Source organism: Budorcas taxicolor, chromosome 14, assembly GCF_023091745.1.
Source record: "Budorcas taxicolor isolate Tak-1 chromosome 14, Takin1.1, whole genome shotgun sequence".
Classification (NCBI taxonomy): Eukaryota; Metazoa; Chordata; class Mammalia; order Artiodactyla; family Bovidae; genus Budorcas; species Budorcas taxicolor.
In genome coordinates this window covers 87,630,580-87,653,095 of record NC_068923.1, presented here as the reverse complement: position 1 = coordinate 87,653,095, position 22,516 = coordinate 87,630,580, and the positions used below count along the sequence as shown (strand labels likewise).

Here is a 22,516-nt window from a genome sequence, read left to right as displayed (position 1 = left end):
ACAACTGCCCACTTTCATCCCTGTCTCCCATACTAGACTACATTCTCCCCAGGAGCAGGGCCTTTGCCTAACTCATCTGTCTACTGGCAGTTAAAATGCTGTTCAATAATCATTTACTGAATGAGAGACACCGAATTATCCAAAAAGAAACTTTGCCAAAAGAAAATTGACCATAAAGATTCAAGTAATAGATGAAGGGCCACCAGTACTTCTATTTATAACCAGCATGCATATTACGCATCAGCCAAAGTAATATATACCTCGAAGAACACATACATGGTACGACTCAGAAGTTCCCATTTCTAGGCATCAAACCCTGAAGGCATTAAAGTGGAAGGCACAAGGGCCTAGACATTCCCTTTAAATAGACTGATTAAAGCTCCTTCCAAGCGCACATTTTAAATATAGGAAGACATCTTAAAGTTATGTAATCAAACTTTCCAACCATTCCACACATGTTCCCTAACTTCCCCGACAAGTGAATACATTTCCTGGTTTACATGTTTCCAATGATGGGACAGACTTTTAGGATAGATGGTTTAATTTTCCAATAGCTCAAAATATTAGATTTTTCTGAAAGCCTTTAAATACTTGAGAATAACAGGAAATTTCTCCCATAAACACTCCTTCCACCATGTTGAGAATCCTTGGCTCTAATCTTGAGCTCTTCCTCAAGCAAACTGTACTCAAGGTCTCTTAATATTTTGATTTCTCTTTATAGGTGTACATTCATTTGCCAAGAAGCAGCTAAAATGTGGTGGCACAAGGCAAAAAGGACACATGAGATAAGACATGGGCAGCAAAGCAAAGAAAAAATTAGCATCTCCACTTTTTTAACACTTTGATTTCTATAGCTCCTATCTGGACACTCCAGCTTTTTATTTTTTGAGCCACATTATACTGTTGGCTCATAACGAGCTTTCCATCAAATAAAACCTAGATTCAACTACCCTGACTCCAACTTTTATCTTTATTCTCTAATGGCACATTCAGCAGTCTTTTTCATGAATAATTACTCTTTGAGCTCTAGTGTCATATTTTGTATTTACTTTCCTAAATAAAATAAAAAAGTAGTAGCAAATGATGCTACCTATCATACACAAGGCAACATCTTAACACCTAACATATATTAAAAAACAATATGCCTTAGCTCTCACTGTCAACTTTCTCTTATCCTATCATCACATTCTCAACAAATTCTGGGATTTGTCTGGTAAATTAAAGGAGTAAAGATACTAATCAGAATTTATTAAGCACTAATTATATTTTGAGCACTGTGCTTTTTTTTTTTTCTTTCGTCCCCCTACTATCTGACTTGTCTCCCAAGCTTTATGAGGCAGGTATTGTTCTAATACTCTCTTTTCACACAAGGGAAATGAGACTTAGGAAGGATGAGTAACTTGATCCTGACTTCACAGAGAGCAAGTATCAAAGCAGGGATTCAAACCCAGATCATTCTTACTCCAAAACTCTTAATCACATGATGTGCATATCAATAATAGAGCAGTTCAAAAGTAATCTGGAAGTTTATAGGGATAAACACCTAATTATTTGAAAGTTCAAAACTAACTGAGACAATTGTCAGGATAGGGACTGAACAGAAATAGAATTATGATCAGTTCTAACCATAACCATTCTCAACAGTCTCCCTCTTTCTTTCTTTTTAAAATGAATGGTATAGTTTGCACCTAATGATATAGGGAGACTAAACAGGGTACACCATCAAAAGTTTGGAAATCAGGTCAGAAGAGGAATAATATCTGAAATGAAAACAGTAAATGGCAATATACATAGCTGAGTGAACTTTATAGGTCTAAAATTGATAATATACTTTAATCCGACTAGTATGTATTGATTTTTATATGGTATGAAGACTCTAATTTCATTGTTTTTCATATAAATAATCATCTCAGAATAACTTAATAAGTAAAATGGCCCATCATTTCTCCACTGATCTACACATTCTACTCTGGCAAAAATCATTTTTTTAAATATAGAAATCAATCTATTCCTGTGATCTCTTCACTGTTGGACTATTTGTCTATCTCTCTGTGCTAATATCACAGATTGCCTTAATTAGTATTGATTTAAGAAAGTCTTCATATCTAGTAAATGGGAACGTTTTGATTAATATTGGACCTTCACTAATAATCAGATATTTTCTGGTCAGTTTGTTAAATTTACATAAAAATATTTTTGGGAATTTTGTTAAAATTGCACTCAATTTATGAAAACTTTGAACATTTATTATACTGAGCCTTTCTATTAAGAGCAAACTATATTTTGCTCTAATTTATTTTTTGTCCTCTTATGTCGTTTAGTGCAAGTTCCTAACTTTCTTCTTAAAGGGTTTACACACCTTTTGTAAATTTATTTTTTGTTCTTTTTGGCAGTTTGTAATTCCCAACCTCACAATAAGGAGAAAAAAAAAATAAACAAAAAAACGCTGAACAAACAGAAAATAATTCTTAGCTCCATCAGAGAACTGCAGTTACAGAGCAAACTGTCACCACCAAAACTGGAGAGGCAGAAGACTACAGAGAATCCGAAGCAAAAGTCCCTGAGGCATTTTACTGTAGTATAAGAAAAAATTAAAAGGCTGAGATAAATTCCGGTGATACAATTCCCAAAAGTCATACCACCTAAAAAGCAGATTTAATCACAGGGTTATAGACTGCTTCCCCACCCTAATACCTCGTACCGCATCAGTGAGGCTCAGTATAATACCAGTGGATTACAAATGAGAAAGCTGCAAAACACAAAGTCTATTTAAGTGTTTCTAGAGAAAGAAGGACAAGATGGCGGAAGAGTAGGTGCACTCAGAGTACAGTCTCTCTCCATGCATGCATCAGGAAGACATCCACATATGCAGAAGTTCTCACAGAGCACCAGCTGAGAACTGGTAGAGCCCCTGATCCCTGGAAGGGAATATAGGGACCCGGGCACAAATCAGTAGGTTGATGGGAAGGAGGGAGGAGGAGGAGGAGAGTGAATAGGACCTGACCTGCACCCCAGTCGGGAGCAGAGGCAAGGGAGAGAGCCCCACATCCAGTCAATTGATCAGGACAGAAGAGATGCATTTGAGCAAACTCCTGTGGATGGTACACATGCAGAGAGGGGGGTGAAACCACCGTTGAGCTCCAGGCGCAGAGCAACAAAGGAAGGGGTCTGGAAACCTTTCCATCAGCTGTCTGACAGATTAAATTCACACAATCAGCTAGATGGACTCTATAGCGTGACGCAGCTAATCTGTGACCGCCCAAATGAAGTGAGAAACATACAGAACAATCTGTGCCAGGGCCGACGTACCTTGGATGGGGATGCAAGTCTATCAGTGTACACGGTGGCTGGGAGCTGGATCGTGGGGCTTGGAGAGCAATGTCAGTGCAACGACTTACGATGACTGCAGGGAGACAACTCAAGGAGACAGGAGAGAGGAAATCCATGGTGGAGAATGCCTTTGGAAGAAATCCTGGAGACCATGGAAGCAGGGTGCTATTGCTGAGTCATGTGCAAGGGGTACAGCCTTCACTGTAGCTTCCCTCCCCTCACATGCCTGCACTGGCAATTGGGCACTAGAGACGGACCCCAGCCAGGGGTCTTTGAGCATCCGCTGGGCCAAGCAATGGAGAAGGACCAGTCGGGAAGGCACTCTGGGTGCCAGCTGCCAGAGGCTAGAAAAGAATCCTAATAGAGCCATATCTCCCATGCCCATGACCACTGGCTTCTCTGCACACCTGGCACACCACCAAGGCTCCTGCAATCAAAGCAGCTGTACCACCACCATGCCTGGTCCTCACTGGAGCAGACCCAAGTCCTTTAGGGCATCCTTGGGAGCAAACCACTGTGGGTGATACACATGCAGAGATGGGAATAAAACTACCACTGAGCTCCAGGGGCAGAGCGACAAAGGAAGAGGTTTGAAAACCTTGCCATCAGCTGTCAAAGCTACAGATTAAATTCACACAATCAACCAGACAGACTCTTTGTCTGTAGAATATATCAAAGGGCAGTGAGTGTTTCCACAAAAGAAAACACTCTAGCTCTGACAACTGGGGTCACTGGAGAAAATCAAATGCAGGAGAAGGGCCAGATAGAGTCTGAGCTGTCCCCACATCAGGTCCAGGGACCAGGCCTCTCCAGCACTGCAGGGTCTCCTAGGGAGGCAGAAGTGAGCTGTGGCTCACAGTGGGAGAAAGGACTCTGAGAGCTGAGACCTGAGAAAAACATTTATTTTTATTCTTATGTTTTCATTTGTTCTGCAATTCATTCCGGAATTTTTTTTTTCTCTTCATTCTTTCTTTGTTGTTGTGGTTGCTGGTTAAAACAACAAAGCCTGGATGACAATCCATCTGTTAACAACATAGTCAACCAAATATTGTAAGCCCACTGTTGAGGCCCTACCACTCAGGAAAACAACAACCACAACAAAAAGATTCCTTTCCAAATATTACTGCTCACTGACAATGCATCTGGTAACCCAAGAGCTGTGATGGAGATATACAAGATTCATGTTATTTTCATGACTACTAACATGATATCCATTATACAGCCCTTGGATTAGGAAGTGATTTTAACTTTAAAACCTTAATATTTAAGAAATACATTTTGTAAGGCTATAGCTGCCATAGATAGTGATTCCTCTGATGAATCTGAGTAAACTGAAAATCTTTTAGACAGAATTCACCATTCGTTATGCCTTTAAGAACATTTACGATTCATGGAAAGAGATAAAATACAATATTCATAGGAGTTTAGAAAAAATTTATTCTGATCTTCATGAATGACTTCTAGTGGTTCAAGACTTCAGTGGAAGAAATAACTTCAGATGTGGCAGAAATAACATGACAATTAACAGCAAACATGAGCTTAAAGATATGACTGAATTGTTACAATCCCATGATAAGACTTTAAATGATGAGAAGTTGATTCTTACTGATGAGGAAAGAGAGTGGTTTCTTGAAATGGAATTCACTCTTGGTGAAGATGCCATGAAGATTGCTAGAATAACAGAAAAGAGATTCAGAATATGATGGAAATTTGGTTGATAAAACAGTGGCAGAGTGTGAGAGAACTGACTCCAGTTTTGAAAGAAGTGCTACTGTGGGTAAATTGCTATTAAACAGCACTGTATGTTACAGAGAAATCACCCATAAGGGAAGAGTTAATCAGTGTAGCAAGATTCATTATTGTCTTCTTTTAAAAAATTGCCTCAGACCATGACTTTCACCAGCTACCACCCTGATCACTCAACAGTTACCAACAACTGAAGGTTAGCAAGTTTTAATCAATCAAGTATTTTTAATTAAGGCATGCACATGGTGCTTTGGACATAATGCAATTGGACATTTAATAGGCTGTAGTGCATAACTTCTATACTTATACATACTGATAAACCAAAAAAATCATGACATTTATTTTATTTGCTATTTCTGCTTGATTGATATATTCACTTTACTGTGCTGGTCTAGGACTGAACCCAGAATATTTCCGAGGGATGCCTGTAATGGCAAATTATTCTGAAGTTTATGTGGGAAGGTAAGAGATGCTGAAAACACAACAAAATACTGAAGAATATATTGAACCACTATGTAGTACATCTGAAACTAATATAATATTGTAAATTGACTATATTTCTATAAAATAAATAAAGATTTAAAACATTTTAAAAAATCAGAAAATTGCAGTATTTGATATCAAGACTATAGTAATCCAGAAATGTAATATTGCTTTATGAGTAGACACATGATTCAATGAAGCAGAATAAAGAGCCCAGAAATTTACCTACACACATAGGGAAGTGACCTTTGATAAAAGATCAAAGGCAATGGAGAAAGGATGGTCTTTCTAACCAATAGTGCTAGAAAAACTGAAAATTCATAGGCAAGAAAATTGAACTCTAGATAACTGACTTTACACCTTTCACAAAAACAAAACTCAAAAATGGATCATAATCTTAAATATAAATGTGAAACTATTAAAATTTTAAAAGATAACATAGAAATTCTAAGTGACCATCGGTTTGGATTCTTTTTTTTTTTTTTTTTTTGATAAAACACCAAAAGCACAATATACAAAAGAGAATAATTGTTAAGTTAAAACTAATTAAAATTAAAACTTCTACAAAATACATTGAAAAGACAATGGGATGTCAAGCCACAGACTGAGACAACAAATTAAAAACATATCTGGTAAAAGATTTGTGATCCAAAATATACATAGAACCCTTAAAATAGCAACTCAGAAGTTGATCAAAAGATCTAAACATTCATCTCACAAAAGATGATGTTCAGATGGCAAAAAGGTAAAATATAAAAATATGCTTAGCTTCACAATTCATTAGAGAATTGCAAGTTAAAAAATTGAGTAACCACTTTAGAATCCAGAATACTGACAAGACTAAATCTTGACAAAATTGTAGAGTAACAGTAAATTTCATTCATTACTGGTAGTAATGGAAAATGGAATAGCCACTTTGAAGATAGTTTGGTAATTACTTTAAAAAGCTAATGTAGTCTTACCTTATGATCAGCAAAATTCCACTCCCAGGTATTTAGACATATAAGTTGAAAGCTAAAGCCCACACAAAAACCATAACGCGTGTTTATATCAGCCTTACTAATAATTGCCAAAAACTGGAAGCAACCAAGAAGTCTTCAACAGATGAACCGGTAAGCAAGCTGTGATACACCCATACAATGGAATATTACTCAGGAACACAATAAAAAGAAATGAGCTATCAGGCCATGAAAAGACGGAGGAAACTTAAAGGCATATTGTTAGTGAACAAAGGTAGTCTGAAAAGGCATAGCTGAAATGGCTCTGGCTGGTGTTTCCAACTCTATGACATTCTAGGAAAGGCAAAGACTATAAAGCTATTAAAACCACTCAGTAGTTTCCAGAGAAGAGGGATGAGTAGGTGCAACAAAGGATTTTCAAGGCAGTGAAACTCTTCTGTACGACACTGTAATGCTATGGGACTTCCCCAGTGGCTCAGTGGTAAAGAATCTCCCTGCAATGCAAGAGACACGGGTTTGATCTCTGGCCTGGGAAGATCCCTGGGAGGAGGGCACAGCAACCCACTCCAGTATTCTAGCCTGGAGAATCCCATGGACTGAGGAGCCTGGTGGGCTACAGTTTAGGCATAGCAAAGAGTCGGGTAGGACTGAAGCGACGGAGCATGCACACACGCAGGCACTGTAACGCTAAGTGATATGCATTTCTCAGAATCTGTAAAACTTTGACACGAAGAGTGAACTCTGGTGCAAACTATTGATTTTAGTCAGTAATATAGCAATACTGACTCAACAATTGTAACAAACACCTAATAAGGGAGAAACTGTGGGAGTGTGTATAGAAGTGGAGGGCGGGGTGAGAATAACTGTATTATCTGCTCAACTGTTCCATAAACCTAAAATGGCCCTAAAATTAAAATCTACTTTTTTTAAACCTGGATATACTTTTATTATTTCTAAAAAATTATCTAGCATTTATTCTGGGTGTTCTGTTAGAAAGTAATACAACTATGACTAAAGATAGTTTTATTTCTTTAAAAATCCTTACATTTTTATTCTATTTTATTACCTTACAAGTAGAAGTAGCTGTGCAATGTTGTGGGAAGTGGGGTAGAAGAGCAAGTACTTTGTTGTTTTCCTTGACTGTATTTTTCCCAACACCTAACTTTATAGTGTTCACATTTATATGTGGAATACATAAGGCAGCTGTGATTTTTGTTTTTGTAGATGCCACCTCTGATTACGTATCTTCTTTGCTTTAATTCCAAGTTATCATAAATGGAATTAAATTTTCTTGAACACATTTCTGAATCTATTAAGGTCATCATATAGAGAATTTCCTTTAATACTCCATATTACTTTTAAGGCAGAAGGGAGACCAGCCCTGGATTACTAAGCTAGGTTGAATGACCATGGCATCCTGTTTATATTTCTCTGGCATCCTGTTTCTTCCCTTTCAAAACAGGCATCACATTCATATGGCTGTTCAAATTCTCCATATGACTGTAATACCATGAGGCAAGATGAAGTCTCTATGCTTTATTTATTAGAACCTAGCACTGTTCTTTGTCCAAACTGGGACTCAATAAAATGTTTTTCAATTAATTAGTGAATAAATATGAACATCTCCACCAGCAGCCAACTGCCACTCCAGATTGGAAGATACTCTCATCCCTTGGGCATCCTTCATTGCAGACAAGAACGGAAGATACAGTTGCACTGTTGCCAAAAATAGAAAGAGAAATGTCTGCACTAATACTAAAAGTTAATTAATAATTCAAAGACATATTGTTTACATTGCAATTATTTATATACTTTGATAATGTTTTTGATTATGAATACTTGTTAAACAATGTTGTGTATTAGAATACCCACTTGAAAATTTCTCAGAATATTAGAATACGCTAAAGAAGCTGGAAGATCGAGTTTACAGAAGTATTTCAAGAAATGCCTGTGTACTGGGCCCCCCAATGGACAACTTATTCTCTTAATTGCAATTTTTGGTTACTTATGTTACCAGAACATCACTATATGCTACCATGGAGTCAATGTGTATAAGATCTCAAACAAAATGTCAAATAGTTGTAAAAAATGAGTTAAAAAAAAACACACAATAAATCATCCTTAGCTATTTTACCTGTAAGTGATGTGCTTGTGTTGCCACTTCTGGCCTGTTAATGCATACCGCTTCCGACGAATATTAAATCTGGAACTACCTCTGGTCTGGTCAGGCACACCACATCGAGGCCTCTTCATCCAGCTGCAAAAAGCAACATTTTCCAGTTATTACCCAACAAATCTAAATACTAATTTCCAAAAGAAGTCCAATGAGAAGTTACGACAGTGATAATGAAACTGGGGGAAAAATTAATAAAGGAAATTTTATTTAAAAATATCCATTTGGGAACGCATGTACACCCATGGTGGATTCATGTCAGTGTATGGCAAAACCAATACAGTATTGTAAAGTAAAATAAAGTAAAAATAAAAATTTAAAAAATATATATATATATTGAAATTTATAAAAAAAATAAAGGAAATCTTGTCAGTTTCATTGCATTTGAATCTAAGAAAAAAGTATATGTTTTTTCCTGAATGATCAAGAATCACTAGTTTATAACTCATATCCTTTAGATAATTTTTCTAACTCATTTTGAGCTAAATGAAGAGTAGGTATTCTGAGGCTTCTAACTAGAATCTGCTGTTAACAAGAAATGTGATTTTGGGCAACTCTCATTCATAAAATGAGACTTTTTACAATAAATTATAACTAAGGCCTCTTATAGCTTTATGTTCAACAGTCAATAGTTTTAAAAATCTACTACATGGCCTTAAATTCCAGGACTCAATGAGATACGCAGATGACACCACCCTTACGGCAGAAAGTGAAGAAGAATTAAAGAGCCCCTTGATGAAAGTGAAAGAGGAGAATGAAAAAGTCGGCTTAAATCTCAACTTTCAGAAAACTAAGATCATGACATTCGGTCCCATCAATTCATGGCAAATAGATGGGGAAACAATGGAAATAGTGACTGACTTTATTTGGTGGGACTCCAAAATCACTGTAGATGGTGACTGCAACCACGAAATTAAAAGACACTTTCTCCTTAGAAGAAAAGCTATGACCAACCTAGACAGCATATTAAAAAGCAGAGACATTACTTTGCCAACAAAGGTCCATCTAGTCAAGGCTATGGTTTTTCCAGCGGTCATTTATGGATGTGAGAGTTGGACTATAGAGAAAGCAAAGCACTGAAGAATTGATGATTTTGAGCTGTGGTGTTAGAAAAGACTCTTTAGAGTACCTTGGGCAGCAAAGAGATCCAACCAGTCCATCCTAAAGGAAATCAGTCCTGAATATTCATTGGAAGGACTGATGTTGAAGCTGAAACTCCAGTACTTTGGCCACCTGATACAAAGAACTGACTCGATGGAAAAGACTCTGATGCTGGGAAAGATTGAAGGCAGGAGGAGAAGGAGACAACAGAGGATGAGATGGTTGGATGGCATCACCGATTCAATAGACATGAGTTTGACCAAGCTCCAGGAGTTGGTGCTGGACAGGGATGTCTGGTGTGCTGTAGTTCATGCGGTTGCAATGAGTTGGATACAACTGAATGACTGAACTGAACAAGAAGATATATGCTATACTTTTCTAGCTTACACATAAGGAAATTATTTTTAAAAGGCAAATAATATTTGCATTTTTCCAATTTTTTATTCTCTTCAGTTTAAGCATTTTGTAAATAACAGCCATCTGAATTCTTCATAATAACCAAATTTAATGCTTAAGAAATTTTTTCTGAATGTGCAGTTTCAGTTCAGTTCAGTTCAGTCATGTCCGACTCTTTGCGACCCCATGAATTGCAGCATGCCAGGCCTCCGGGTCCATCACCATCTCCCGGAGTTCATTCAAACTCACGTCCATCAGGTTGGTGATGCCATCCAGCCATCTCATCCTCTGTTGTCCCCTTTTCCTCCTGCCCCCAATCCCTCCCAGCATCAGAGTCTTTTCCAATGAGTCAACTCTTCGCATGAGGTGGCCAAAGTACTGGAATTTCAGCTTTAGCATCATTCCTTCCAAAGAACACCCAGGGCTGATCTCCTTTAGAATGGACTGGTTGGATCTCCTTGCAGTCCAAGGGACTCTCATGGGTCTTCTCCAACACCACAGTTCAAAAGCATCAATCCTTTGGTGCTCAGCCTTCTTCACAGTCCAACTCTCGCATCCATACATGACTATTGGAAAAACCATAGCCTTAACTAAATGGACCTTTGTTGGCAATGTCTCTGCTTTTGAATATGCTATCTAGGTTGGTAATAACTCTTCTTCCAAGGAGTAAGCGTCTTAATTTCATGGCTTCAATCACCATCTGCAGTGATTTTGGAGCCCAAAAAGATAAAGTCTGACACTGTTTCCACTGTTTCTCCATCTATTTCCCATGAAGTGATGGGACCAGAGGCCATGATCTTTGTTTTCTGAATGTTGAGCTTTAAGCCAACTTTGTCACTCTCCTCTTTCAGTCTCATCAAGAGGCTTTTAAGTTCCTCTTCCCTTTCTGCCATAAGGGTGGTGTCATCTGCATATCTGAGGTTACTGATATTTCTCCCAGCAATCTTGATTCCAGCTTGTGCTTCTTCCAGCCCAGCGTTTCTCATGATGTACTCTGCATATAAGTTAAATAAGCAGGGTGACAATATACGACCTTGACATACTCCTTTTCCTATTTGGAACCAGTCTGTTATTCCACATCCAGTTCTAACTGTTGCTTCCTGACCTGCATACAGGTTTCTCAAGAGACAGGTCAGGCGGTCTGGTATTCCCATCTCCTTCAGAATTTTCCACAGTTTATTGTGAGGTTTAATATCACACAAATAAAATTTAAATATTAAGATTAGGAAAATAAAAAGTTTGGTTTTGATTTATTGATTGTTAATTCTTGTCTACAGAGAAACATTTTCATGATTTTGATAAGTTTTTCATTAGTGACTCATAAAATAACTTTACCATTCATTGGGTCATTTAATTTAAAAATTACAAACTAAAGCAGAATCTTCATGATGTTACATGCTTCAGAAAGTGGAAATGAGAAAAGAATCAATTTTCATTATATTTCATCAAATACTTAATTTGTATACTCTTTATATAGTAAATAATTGACTACAGAGATGACTGTCTAAAGATGTCCATTTCATGAAAATGAATGAAATAGTTAACATATTACATGGATAAATCAGCTAACTAGCTTTTATAAACATAATAATGTCCTGCAACAATGAAAGCACCATTTTTAATTTTCAATAAAGATAACACTTTTCTGATAACCATTATACATTCATCCTCTTCTAGTCTGTTGCCAGTAATAATGTAAACACTGGAGTTACCAGGCTTAAAAACTCCATTCTCATTTATAATGCATTGTAGAAGTACTTAAGAAAATCACTTTCCCTTTTTTTAAAGTCTCCATACCAAATGAGATGTCTTGCAAATGCTGATGCCTAGAAGGCTATCCAGCTCTATGAAGCTGAAGTCTCTGGAACTAAGAACTGAGACATCTTACTTCCCAGGACTCTCTTAATCACTAAATTTGAAAGACATTTCACTAGACTATGAAACAGTGCAGGGCAGGGGATCTACATACTCCCAGTACCTGTACAATTCCTAGCATTTAAAAGATGCTTAATAAACAGGTGAATAGAGACATTTTTAATAAAAACATATTTTCATTATATTTTATAAGATCTAGATATACTCAGCTAACAAATATTAAGCGTTAATGATAGACTGATGAAAATTTCAATGGCTTTTATATATGAGTATTTCATTAATAATACTCTGAACCAAAAATTCTATTTCTTGGGTAAGTACTTATTCTGACTTATCTCCCTGAAAGTATTGTGAGAATAATACTTAATTATTAAATATTAATAAATTTAGTTAATGTGGGATGTGACTACACTTACATTTAGCTAATGAAAAGATTTAAGCAAACAGTCTGGAAGGAAAAATCATTTTTAAATGGATAGTAGGATAAAAGTTGACAATTTGTATTTAAACTGATATGTTATCAGGATAAAGTGTATTTTCAATGAGGATATATTCTCTAGAATTACTTCCACAATACACAAAATTAAAATATGAAAGCAGTCATGTTTTTTCAAACATTCAAACTTATTAATGTGAATCTCCATTTTAAGTTGTGTACATGTTGGATCAGTAAAAATTTTCTCAGTGAAGCACTGCATCTTCCAAAGGACAAGGGTTTTAGGGATGAGTACTAATTTGGTTCCTATGCTCAAAGATGTCTCTGCTAAGTTCCTTATGCATTTCTTTAGCTTTATCCCATTTCATATAATTTTTTCTCATGCTCCAACTATTTACTCCTTCCATCCTGATCTATTTTCATCTATTTTCCTACAATATTTTTAAGCTTTTAGAATATGCTAAGGGATATATGAAAAACATGTGGATAAAAAGATAAGACAAGCTCTTGAAGAGCTCCCAGTCTAAGTTAATACAGCATGATAGGAAAAAAAAAAATACAGTATAATTGTTTAAGTAGTCTCACATCTCCATGTAGCCATCTTATCATCATTTCTAACTTTACATGTAATTTAAAAATTATAATTTTCCAGCCCCAAAATGGCAACAATTCCTCTGACAACTTAACTCAGCCAAAAGTCTTTATAAATGATATAAGCAAGATACACAGGTAACATCTTCCACAGCTCTCTCTTCACGTCTAATCAGTCATCACGTGGCCTCGTCTGCCTCCAAAAACTTCTCCGTAATTCTCACTCTTAGCAGTGCCTCCTCACTCCTAAAGATAAATCTTTTCAAAGCTCTGACGTGTTTCCTACATGTTCTGAGCACAAAATGCTTTTATAGACACAATCTTCTTCAGGCATCCTCAGCAAGGGTAACCCTTGTTCCCTTAATTCCCAAGAGCCACGCAAGTTCCTACAGAACTGTATCACTGATCCTGCTCTTGATGAAACTGTCTTGCTGTTCACATTGTCCACTGAACCCAGGGTAGGCAAGGCGTGAGCTAAGAGGATGGAAGGAGACTCGAGGAGCCGTAGGAACTGCAGACACATTTATTCTCTCCTGTCTGACACAGCAGCCGTGACACAGCCTCTCTACTGGTTGCCACATCAGCTGGAACAGCAGCCACAAGACACCCACGATGGAGCCATAACTCAGCCATGACGTAAGCTCACAGAAGCAACCACGATGCCACTCCGCTGCAGCCCCAGTGCTCTAGCAGCCAGAGCTTTTGTGGTGAGGCTCTCACAGGCATATCGCACAAAGCAGCCCATGACCAAGTGAGTACCTCGTGACCAAGCAAGTACCTTGAGACCCAGTGAGTACCTCGTGAGGAAGCAAGTACCTCGTGACCAAGTGAGTACCTTGTGACCAAGCAAGTACCTTGAGACCCAGTGAGCACCTCGTGACCAGGTGAGTACCTTGTGAGGAAGCGAGTACCATGTGACCAAGCAAGTACCTTGTGACTCAGTGAGTACCTCGTGACCAAGCAAGTACCTCGTGAGAAAGCGAGTACCTTGTGAGAAAGCAAGTACCTCGTGACTCAGTGAGTACCTCGTGACCAAGTGAGTACCTCGTGAGGAAGCAAGTACCTTGTGACTCAGTGAGTACCTCATGACCAAGCAAGTACCTCATGACCAAGTGAGTACCTCGTGAGGAAGCAAGTACCTCGTGACCAAGTGAGTACCTCATGACCAAGCAAGTACCTCATGACCCAGTGAGTACCTCATGACCGAGCAAGTACCTCATGATGTGTATGTGCAGTGCTATAAGTGATCTCAGCTGTTACACAAACATTATTTACAAAACCTGGGGCCAGAGCGAGAGGCTATGGGGCAAGAGAGACAGACCAAGCAAGTACCTCATGAGGAAGCAAGTACCTTGTGACTCAGTGAGTACCTCATGACCAAGTGAGTACCTCGTGACCAAGTGAGTACCTCATGAGGAAGCAAGTACCTTGTGACTCAGTGAGTACCTCATGACCAAGAAAGTACCTTGTGAGGAAGCAAGTACCTTGTGACTCAGTGAGTACCTCATGACCAAGCAAGTACCTCATGACCCAGTGAGTACCTCACGACCAAGCAAGTTCCTCATGATGTGTATGTGCAGTGCTATAAGTGATCTCAGCTGTTACATACACATTATCTACAAAACCTGGGGCCAGAGCGAGAGGCTATGGGGCGAGAGAGACAGACCACATCATCTTGGCTAATTTGTTCCTTCCCTACACTCCATTCCTTCAGAGTCTCTCGCCTCATAATCTACAAGCAGTCCATCTTCCACGATATTTCCTTGGCGAGTAACACTAACCCTTGGATTTACACCTTGCAATAGCAGTAGCTACAACAACAAACAGTGACATCCCCAATACAGGGCAAAACCCAACGTCAGGTATCATGCTGCAGTCCTTGCCCTCATGGGCCTAGAAAAGACACCCACCTCAGGTGGAGTGACTTCACCCTCTTTGGCCAAGTTCAGCCCACCATCAGGCCTTGTGAGGCTGTGAGAAAGCCTCCACAGGGGCAACTCCACTCCTGCGGAATTTTTATTAAGGAACCACAAAGCCCCCCACTAGCACCGGGCCCACCCCTTCAAGGAGGGGAATTTTTTGTGTATTTTCCACAGCCCATCCACAAAATTCCAAATGCTTTCACACTGCTCTAAATCTTCAAGAGAATCAGAGGTTAGTAGCACATCCTAGGACACAGCGTTTACAGTACTGTTTTAAGGCTACATCATACATCATAGGACAGAGGTTCTGACTTGCTGTAAAGAAGGTTGCATTTGGCACCGGCATCAACCAGGGCCATTACTCTCTGTACATTAGCTAGTGACCAGCGAATTCCAAGTTCTACTTGGAGCCTCTGGTCCCTGTTTGGGTTTTTTGGGCAGGCTCCTTGGCCTGAGTTCTGTTCAAAGTGAAAAAAGGCATCATCGAAAGGATCATCCTCAGGCACCACGTAATGTTTTAACTGAGCTGCCCAGAATCTCTGGCTGTGGGTGCTTCTCAAGCCTGGTAAACTGCTGCTTTGATCTCAGTTGCCTCCATAGCTCTAGGAGCAGGGCACTGGGCTGTCCACCAATTTTATTTCTCTCAACTCCCGCTGCCAGCAAATGAGCCCACATTTGCATTCTCGTTACTTGGATGGGGCCTTTACCAGCTTGAGTCCCCTTTGAGGTCTTCACGCTTCTAATCCCCTTTGCCTGCAGCCTTCCCTCTATTTCTCCCAAGGGAAACACCATTGATATCACCTCATATCTGGGGTGCCCACATAGGGGGCAAGAATAGCGGTCAGGGATCCAAAAGTGGTAGACAGGGCACTGTTCAAAACTGCATCTTGAACGCCACAAGTAAAATGCTCATCTTCTGGGCCTCGGGTGTTTGGGTTAAACATTGATTGCTTCATGCCCAGTTCTCTCCCTACTTGGGTCAACTCATAGAGGTATGCCATTTACTCACAGTATCCGGGAGCTCTCCTGCATATGACCACATGGTGCAAATGGCAGCTTTAATTCATTTCCATGGGGGCATGTGTTTGGTTAGGCACACCTTGCCGGAGTCGCCAGGATTCTGAGACCTTTGTCTCAATGAGGGGTGAGTGGCTATAGATGCCAGTTCTACTCATACCCAACACATGTAATCCTGTGCACCCCTGTGTCCCAAAGTCGCAAGAGCCATGCTGCCAAGGGTTCCCCTTGCTTTTGCCAAAATTTCATACCCAAGTCAACCACCTCTGCCAGAGTATATGGTCAATATGTCACGAGCTCAGTCACACTGGAGGACCCATGAGGATGCTGCCCTCCCCTCCCCGGGCCAGAGGCTTCTCATGCTTCTCTTTCTGCTGTACAACAGGCCTCACCGCCAAGCGGGAACCTGTGGTCTCACAGAGTTCATTATCACAGTCTCTGACTGCCTCGCCCTCAGGGATGCTGGGGTCTTCAGAGCCACGGGTTCTTGCTCTAAGGCCAATATACGTTGTTCAAGTTCTTCTGAGTGTCTCTGCACATTGCATACCAGCGTGGCATCACAGAGCGCACTACCAATATTCGCCTTCAGGGCAGTCAGGAAAATCCACCCCATGGTGCCAGCAGCAGTCTGTGCCATCTTGTTCATCAAATGGGAACTCACGGCCTGTAACACCATTTCGATGCTGTCTGGGGACTGATCCAGGCTTCCCAGTTTTCCACCAGAGCGCATGCAGAAAGAATTGCAGCCACACGGTGCCACATGCTATCTGGTGGCCACTGGCTTCCTCCACCCAGTGGAGCCTCGGGCTCCTCTACCTGCTGGGTATCCTGCTGTCTACACCAGCTGTATGTCTGATTCTGCTCATGACATCAACTGTCTTGGTGTTCACACTGTTCACTGAACCCAGGGTAGGCTAGGTGTGAGCTAACAGGCTGGAAGGAGACTTGAGGAGCTGTAGGAATTGCAGACAGGTTCATTCTCTCCTGGCTGGCATGGCAGTCACAATACTACCTCTCTCCTGGCTGTAGCAGCAGCAGCAGCCACAACATAACCATGACAGAGACACAAAGTAGCCGTGACGTAACCTCGCATAACCATGATGCCACTCCAGGGTAGCCCCAGCGCCGCAGCAGCCACGGCTTTCCTAGCGAACAGGCACACTGCACAAAACACCTCGCGACCAAGCAAGGACCTCGTGACGCGCATGCACAGTGCTATAACTGATCCCAGCTGTTATGTAAACATTATTTACAAAACATGGGGCCAGAACAAGAGGCTGTGGGGCAAGAGCACCTGACCATGCCATCTAGGCTAATTTTGCTCTTTCCCTACAAGAACCAAATCCCTTTCTGCCTTTGCATACAGTGACTTCCGTCTGGAATGCTTTTTCCGCCTTGTTGACACTGAAAATCCTGATCTTCCTTCATTATTTCACTTGCACAGGGACAGTTTACATCTCAACACAGCACATATCACAGTGTATAACCAACGGGTACCTGTCTGCCTCTGTCTTTCACCAGCCTGTGTGTCTAGCCAGAGAGCACTGTATGGGGCCCGGACCCAGTGACGTCTCCCATGAGGAACATGAAGCAAATGAACGGTCTTCGTGTAATTTCTTTTTTTTTCGCACATAATGACCTGCCCCCTACGATCCTATATGTTTCTTAAAGACTTTGTAGCTCATAGCTCTGTGCCTTGGACAAATGCTTCTATAGATGGATATTATGTGGAAACTTTCATATATGATTAAATCATAAAGTAGATGACTTAAGTGTAAGAAATAAACACAAGAACAGGCATAAGGCAATATAAACTAATAATTTAACTTAAAGAACACTTAAAAAAAATAAAGAACACTTAATGGGCATTGGTCAAGATAATTCTATGTCAACCTCATCAATATATATATCTAAATATTCTAGCACAGAGATATTAGCAGATATTAACTATTGAAATATGTCAAGTCTCCAAAATATGATCAGGGCACAAGGTGACACTGAGTGTGCCATGCAGTGTTTGAGCTAAATCTGTCCTCAGGATCTTTATGTGATTCCAGCCGCTTACTCATTCATTCTATAAGCATTTGTTTCTCATACAGTTTTTAAGTTCTCCATGACATAAAGAGTGGTCAGTGTTTATTAGAATTTATCAATGAATTAAATGCTGTCTAACACTAAAAGCAAAATTAGCATATTAATGTTGCTATTCAGGCAAAGTCTGGTGATCCACTTCTAGTTATCATCCACCAAAATTTTAGTTGCAATCACATATCAATTTGATAAATCCCATATTTACCTATACAAAAGAATGTAAAACTGGATGCAAAAAGTAAAATTGACTGATTGTCTCACCTAAGATAATAGCTTCATCATATGCAAAGGTGTTGAAGTGCATGTCTGTGTGTGTGTGTGTATTATTTTCAAGTAGCACTTTTTTGCAGAAGTGTCACTACTAAAGCACTTCTCTTTTTTCAGTGTGACGATGCATATGCACCTGCGTTTCTCTATTGACTTACTTGCTAAGAATTTTAACTTGACATTCCAAAATGAACAAAGACATGGGGAATGAGCACGGCGCTGAGGATGGTAGCCTCCAAGAGAGACATTCTGTAAAATCAAGGTATAAATAATGGCATCACCCAATTTTCATAAATATAATACTGTTATTAAGTATTGACTTAACTGTTTAGAACCCAGAACACTTTGAAACTAGTTCGGCAGATCACTAATATCTTCACTTAAATTAATTCCACTTAAAAATTAAAATAATTAAAATGAATTTTATTGTGAAAAGTTACATTATATAAGTTGAAATCAGGAATTCTAGAGCCAAACTACCAGGGTTTCCCTTCCCCTCCACTGATTCACAAGCCCTGTGCTATCAGTCACTCTAATGTATCTTTCTATGCTTTAGCTTTCTCTTCTTTGAAATGAAACAATTGTACTATTACTGAGTTAATGTGAGAATTAAACTATTTAAATCATATGAAATACTTAAGAACAGTTCCTGGCACATAGCAATGTTATTATTATTAACTAATGATTATAACACAATTCAGTTCAGTTCAGTCACTCAGTCGTGTCTGACTCTTTGTGACCCCATGAATCGCAGCACACCAGGCCTCTCTATCCATCACCAACTCCCAGAGTTTACCCAAACTCATGTCCATTGAGTCAGTGATGCCATCCAACCATCTCATCTTCTGTCGTCCCTTTCTCCTCCTGCCCTCAATCCTTCCCAGCATCAGGGTCTTTTCAAATGAGTCAGCTCTTCGCATGAGGTGGCCAAAGTATTGGAATTTCAGCTTCAGCATCAGTCCTTCCAAATGAACACCCAGGACTGATCTCCTTTAGGATGGACTGGTTGGATCTCCTTGCAGTCCAAGGGACTGTCAAGAGTCTTCTCCAACACCACAGTTTAAAAGCATCAATTCTTCTGTGCTCAGCTTTCTTTATAGTCCAGCTCTCATATCCATACATGACTACTGGAAAAACCAAAGCCTTGACTAGATGGACCTTTGTTGACAAAGTAATGTCTCTGCTTTTTAATATGCTGTCTAGGTTGGGCATAACTTTCCTTTCAAGGAGTAAGCGTCTTTTAATTTCATGGTTGCAGTCACCATCAGCAGTGATTCTGGAGCCCCCCACAATAAAATCAGCCACGGTTTCCCCATCTATTTGCCATGAAGTGATGGGATCGGATGCCTTAATACTATTTTACACATATCAGGAAGTAGTTGCACTTCTACTACAGGAAGTAGTAGAAACAGCAGTATACAGATTTCAATTCACACTGACTTGTATGCTGACCTAAAGCACTGTTATTCAAGACAGTGATAATTCTAGTATTTTGATAACAAGCATAACAACAGGTACACTATCCTCTGTTTTATGTAAGTAATGTAACCATAAGCTTCTAAACAAGTTTGCAGTAATGCTAAGAGTCACTAGAGAGATGTTATGGGGAGGGAGGTGGGAGGGGGGTTCATGTTTGGGAACGCATGTAAGAATTAAAGATTTTAAAATTTTTTTTAAAAAAAAATAAAGGTTAGTAGCAGAAACTTAGAAGCCAAATAAATAAATAAATAAATAAATTTTAAATAAAAAAAAAAAATAAACAGTATTCATTAGCTTCAGTTAAAAAAAAAAATGAGTTGGGCATTTGTGCCAAACATTTGGGGCTACCCATTGTATGACTCCAAGAGGTTCCTTCAAGCTGTAGTCCATGCCCCTGATACCCCTAGTGGAGCTGCAGGAAGGCACCTCCTCAATTGATTAAGATGAGAATGCGGCCCTTTGGGGTTGAGGTTGTGCCACGCAGTAGCTTTGTGCACATATATCTAACTTTACCAAGAGGAAAAGATGTGAAAATATATATTTTGTGCATTATGCATTAGTAATCTCTGAAAAACATTCATCAGCATAATATATTAAACAGGTTTCTATCCTCCAAACTTCTCAAAGTTCTAAGGAAAGGTAAGAGTAACATCTACTATTAAAGTTGACAGAGAAATCTTTCTAGAAAATTTTAAAGTTGGCTTATTTTGATTCCCTTAAAAATTCTTAGGTTTTGCTTGTATTCACAGAGCTAAGTTCAACAATCATGAAGGAAATTTTTCAAAAGTTAATTAACTTAGGGCTCAAAATGTAGACAGACTGATAGCTCACTCTAGTCCAGAATCTCTTTCCTTCTGTCAACTCGTTAGCTGTCTGCATGGACACACATGTTATTCATAAAGATGAAACTGCAAAGTTAAACTACTTAAAAACCCATGCAAAGAGAATAAAAGTATTAAGACTCCATGATCTGCAATGTGAACAAAAGCTCTGTTAATAGTGTCAGCTCTTATTTAAGCTTTCATACGTCACCTTTAACTGGGCTCTAATGACCCTTCATTTAGCTATCAACCAACCCTCTGTAGTTACCAAAATGTGTATTGACCCATGCTATAATGTTATAGCTTTGAGTACCACTTCTATATTCAAAAATAATAAAGAAAAAACTGTAACTACTGATAGATCTATTTTTTACATCCAAATTGAAAATGAAGAGAGTCTTAACTTGATAATTTAGACAAAAAAATAAAAAATCATGAAACATATGGATAAGTAAACCAAAAAATGTATGCTTCTTGATACATCTAAATAAATATTTGAATTCCAAAATCGAGTTCAAATATCACAACAGTTTCATGGCAATTCTTTGAATAAAGCTACTTATTTTGTCTTTAATTTTTAATTAAGACAAATTTCTGGGCATGGTTTAAATAAATTAAACAGAATTACTGAGATTATCTATTATATATATACAAATGTATAGATATATATGTGACTGTAAATATATATATGTGTGTGTGTGTGTGTGTGAACACACACACTGTATATATGGAGAGAGAAACAAAGTGAAAGATCACCTTACAAATCCCATCAAGTATTCCTTGGGGGATAACATTGTATACATAAAAAGTTAAACTAAAATTTTAAAATACTTACTATTAAAACATATTAGACTCTTACCACCTTAGTATATTTTTGTGTTCTTGCAAAATACTTCATTTTATGCGTAACACAGATTATTTCACCTATGGAATTTAACTAAGCTTGCTTACTAAAATTAGTTAAGCAACGAATAGTTTAGAAGAACCATTGCAATTTATGATAGTGAGCTCATTTTGGGGTGGATGTAATATAAGTATTTATTACTATCTCTCCAATACTAATGCTAATTAATTCAAAAGCTATATATTGAAAACATGCCACTTAAAGTAATAAGCAAATATGTTGCTTGAAAATGGTTAACGTCTTTAACATAATATAGGGATGATCATAATTGGCATCATCACTTTTAATTATCCAAGATTTATAGATTGAATCCATCAAACGTCTGTCAAAAGAAAACAACTGACTAAAACAAGTCTAAAATTAGATAAACATTTATGGAATCTGCAAATGAATCCTAAGACATTATTTTAACACTGATGAACAACTTTAGGTCTCCAACTATACTACATGTTTTATGTAATAAAACTTAGATAAAAAGTTCATAGCTTATAATTTGACTATGCAAAATGATAGAATGCAATTTCAGCATAGATCGTTACCAAACATACATTTGATATTACAGAAGCTCAGAGAATTGCTTAAGTTGTGTAATTACAGGGATTACACTTAACAAAACTGGTGCATAATCTGAGCTGAGTATCCTGAGTAACAAATACCTCACGACTGGGGGCTTCCCTGATAATTCAGCTGGCAAAGAATCCTCCTAACAATGCGGGAGACCTGGGTCGAATCCCTGGGATGGGAAGATCTCCTGGAGGAGGGCATGCCAACCCACTTCAGTATTCTTGCCTGGAGAATCCCCACGGACAGTGGAGCCTGGCGGGCTGCAGTCCATGGGGTCGCAAAGAGTCGGACACTACTGAGCGACTAAGAACACACAGGACTTTTCAGAGGGAAACACAGACAAGAGGCAAGTGAAGCCACA

General features: G+C 38.8%; 1 protein-coding gene across 1 annotated transcript in view; it reads right to left on the bottom strand.

The window, feature by feature from the left end:
* The window catches only part of MMP16 (matrix metallopeptidase 16), a 376,463-nt gene that overhangs the window by 165,897 nt on the left and 188,050 nt on the right, over positions 1 to 22,516 (bottom strand). Inside the window, exon 3 of the mRNA XM_052651756.1 lies at positions 8,653 to 8,775. Within this exon, the coding sequence (XP_052507716.1) occupies positions 8,653 to 8,775 (123 nt within the window). The remainder of the gene's footprint in view (positions 1 to 8,652; positions 8,776 to 22,516) is intronic.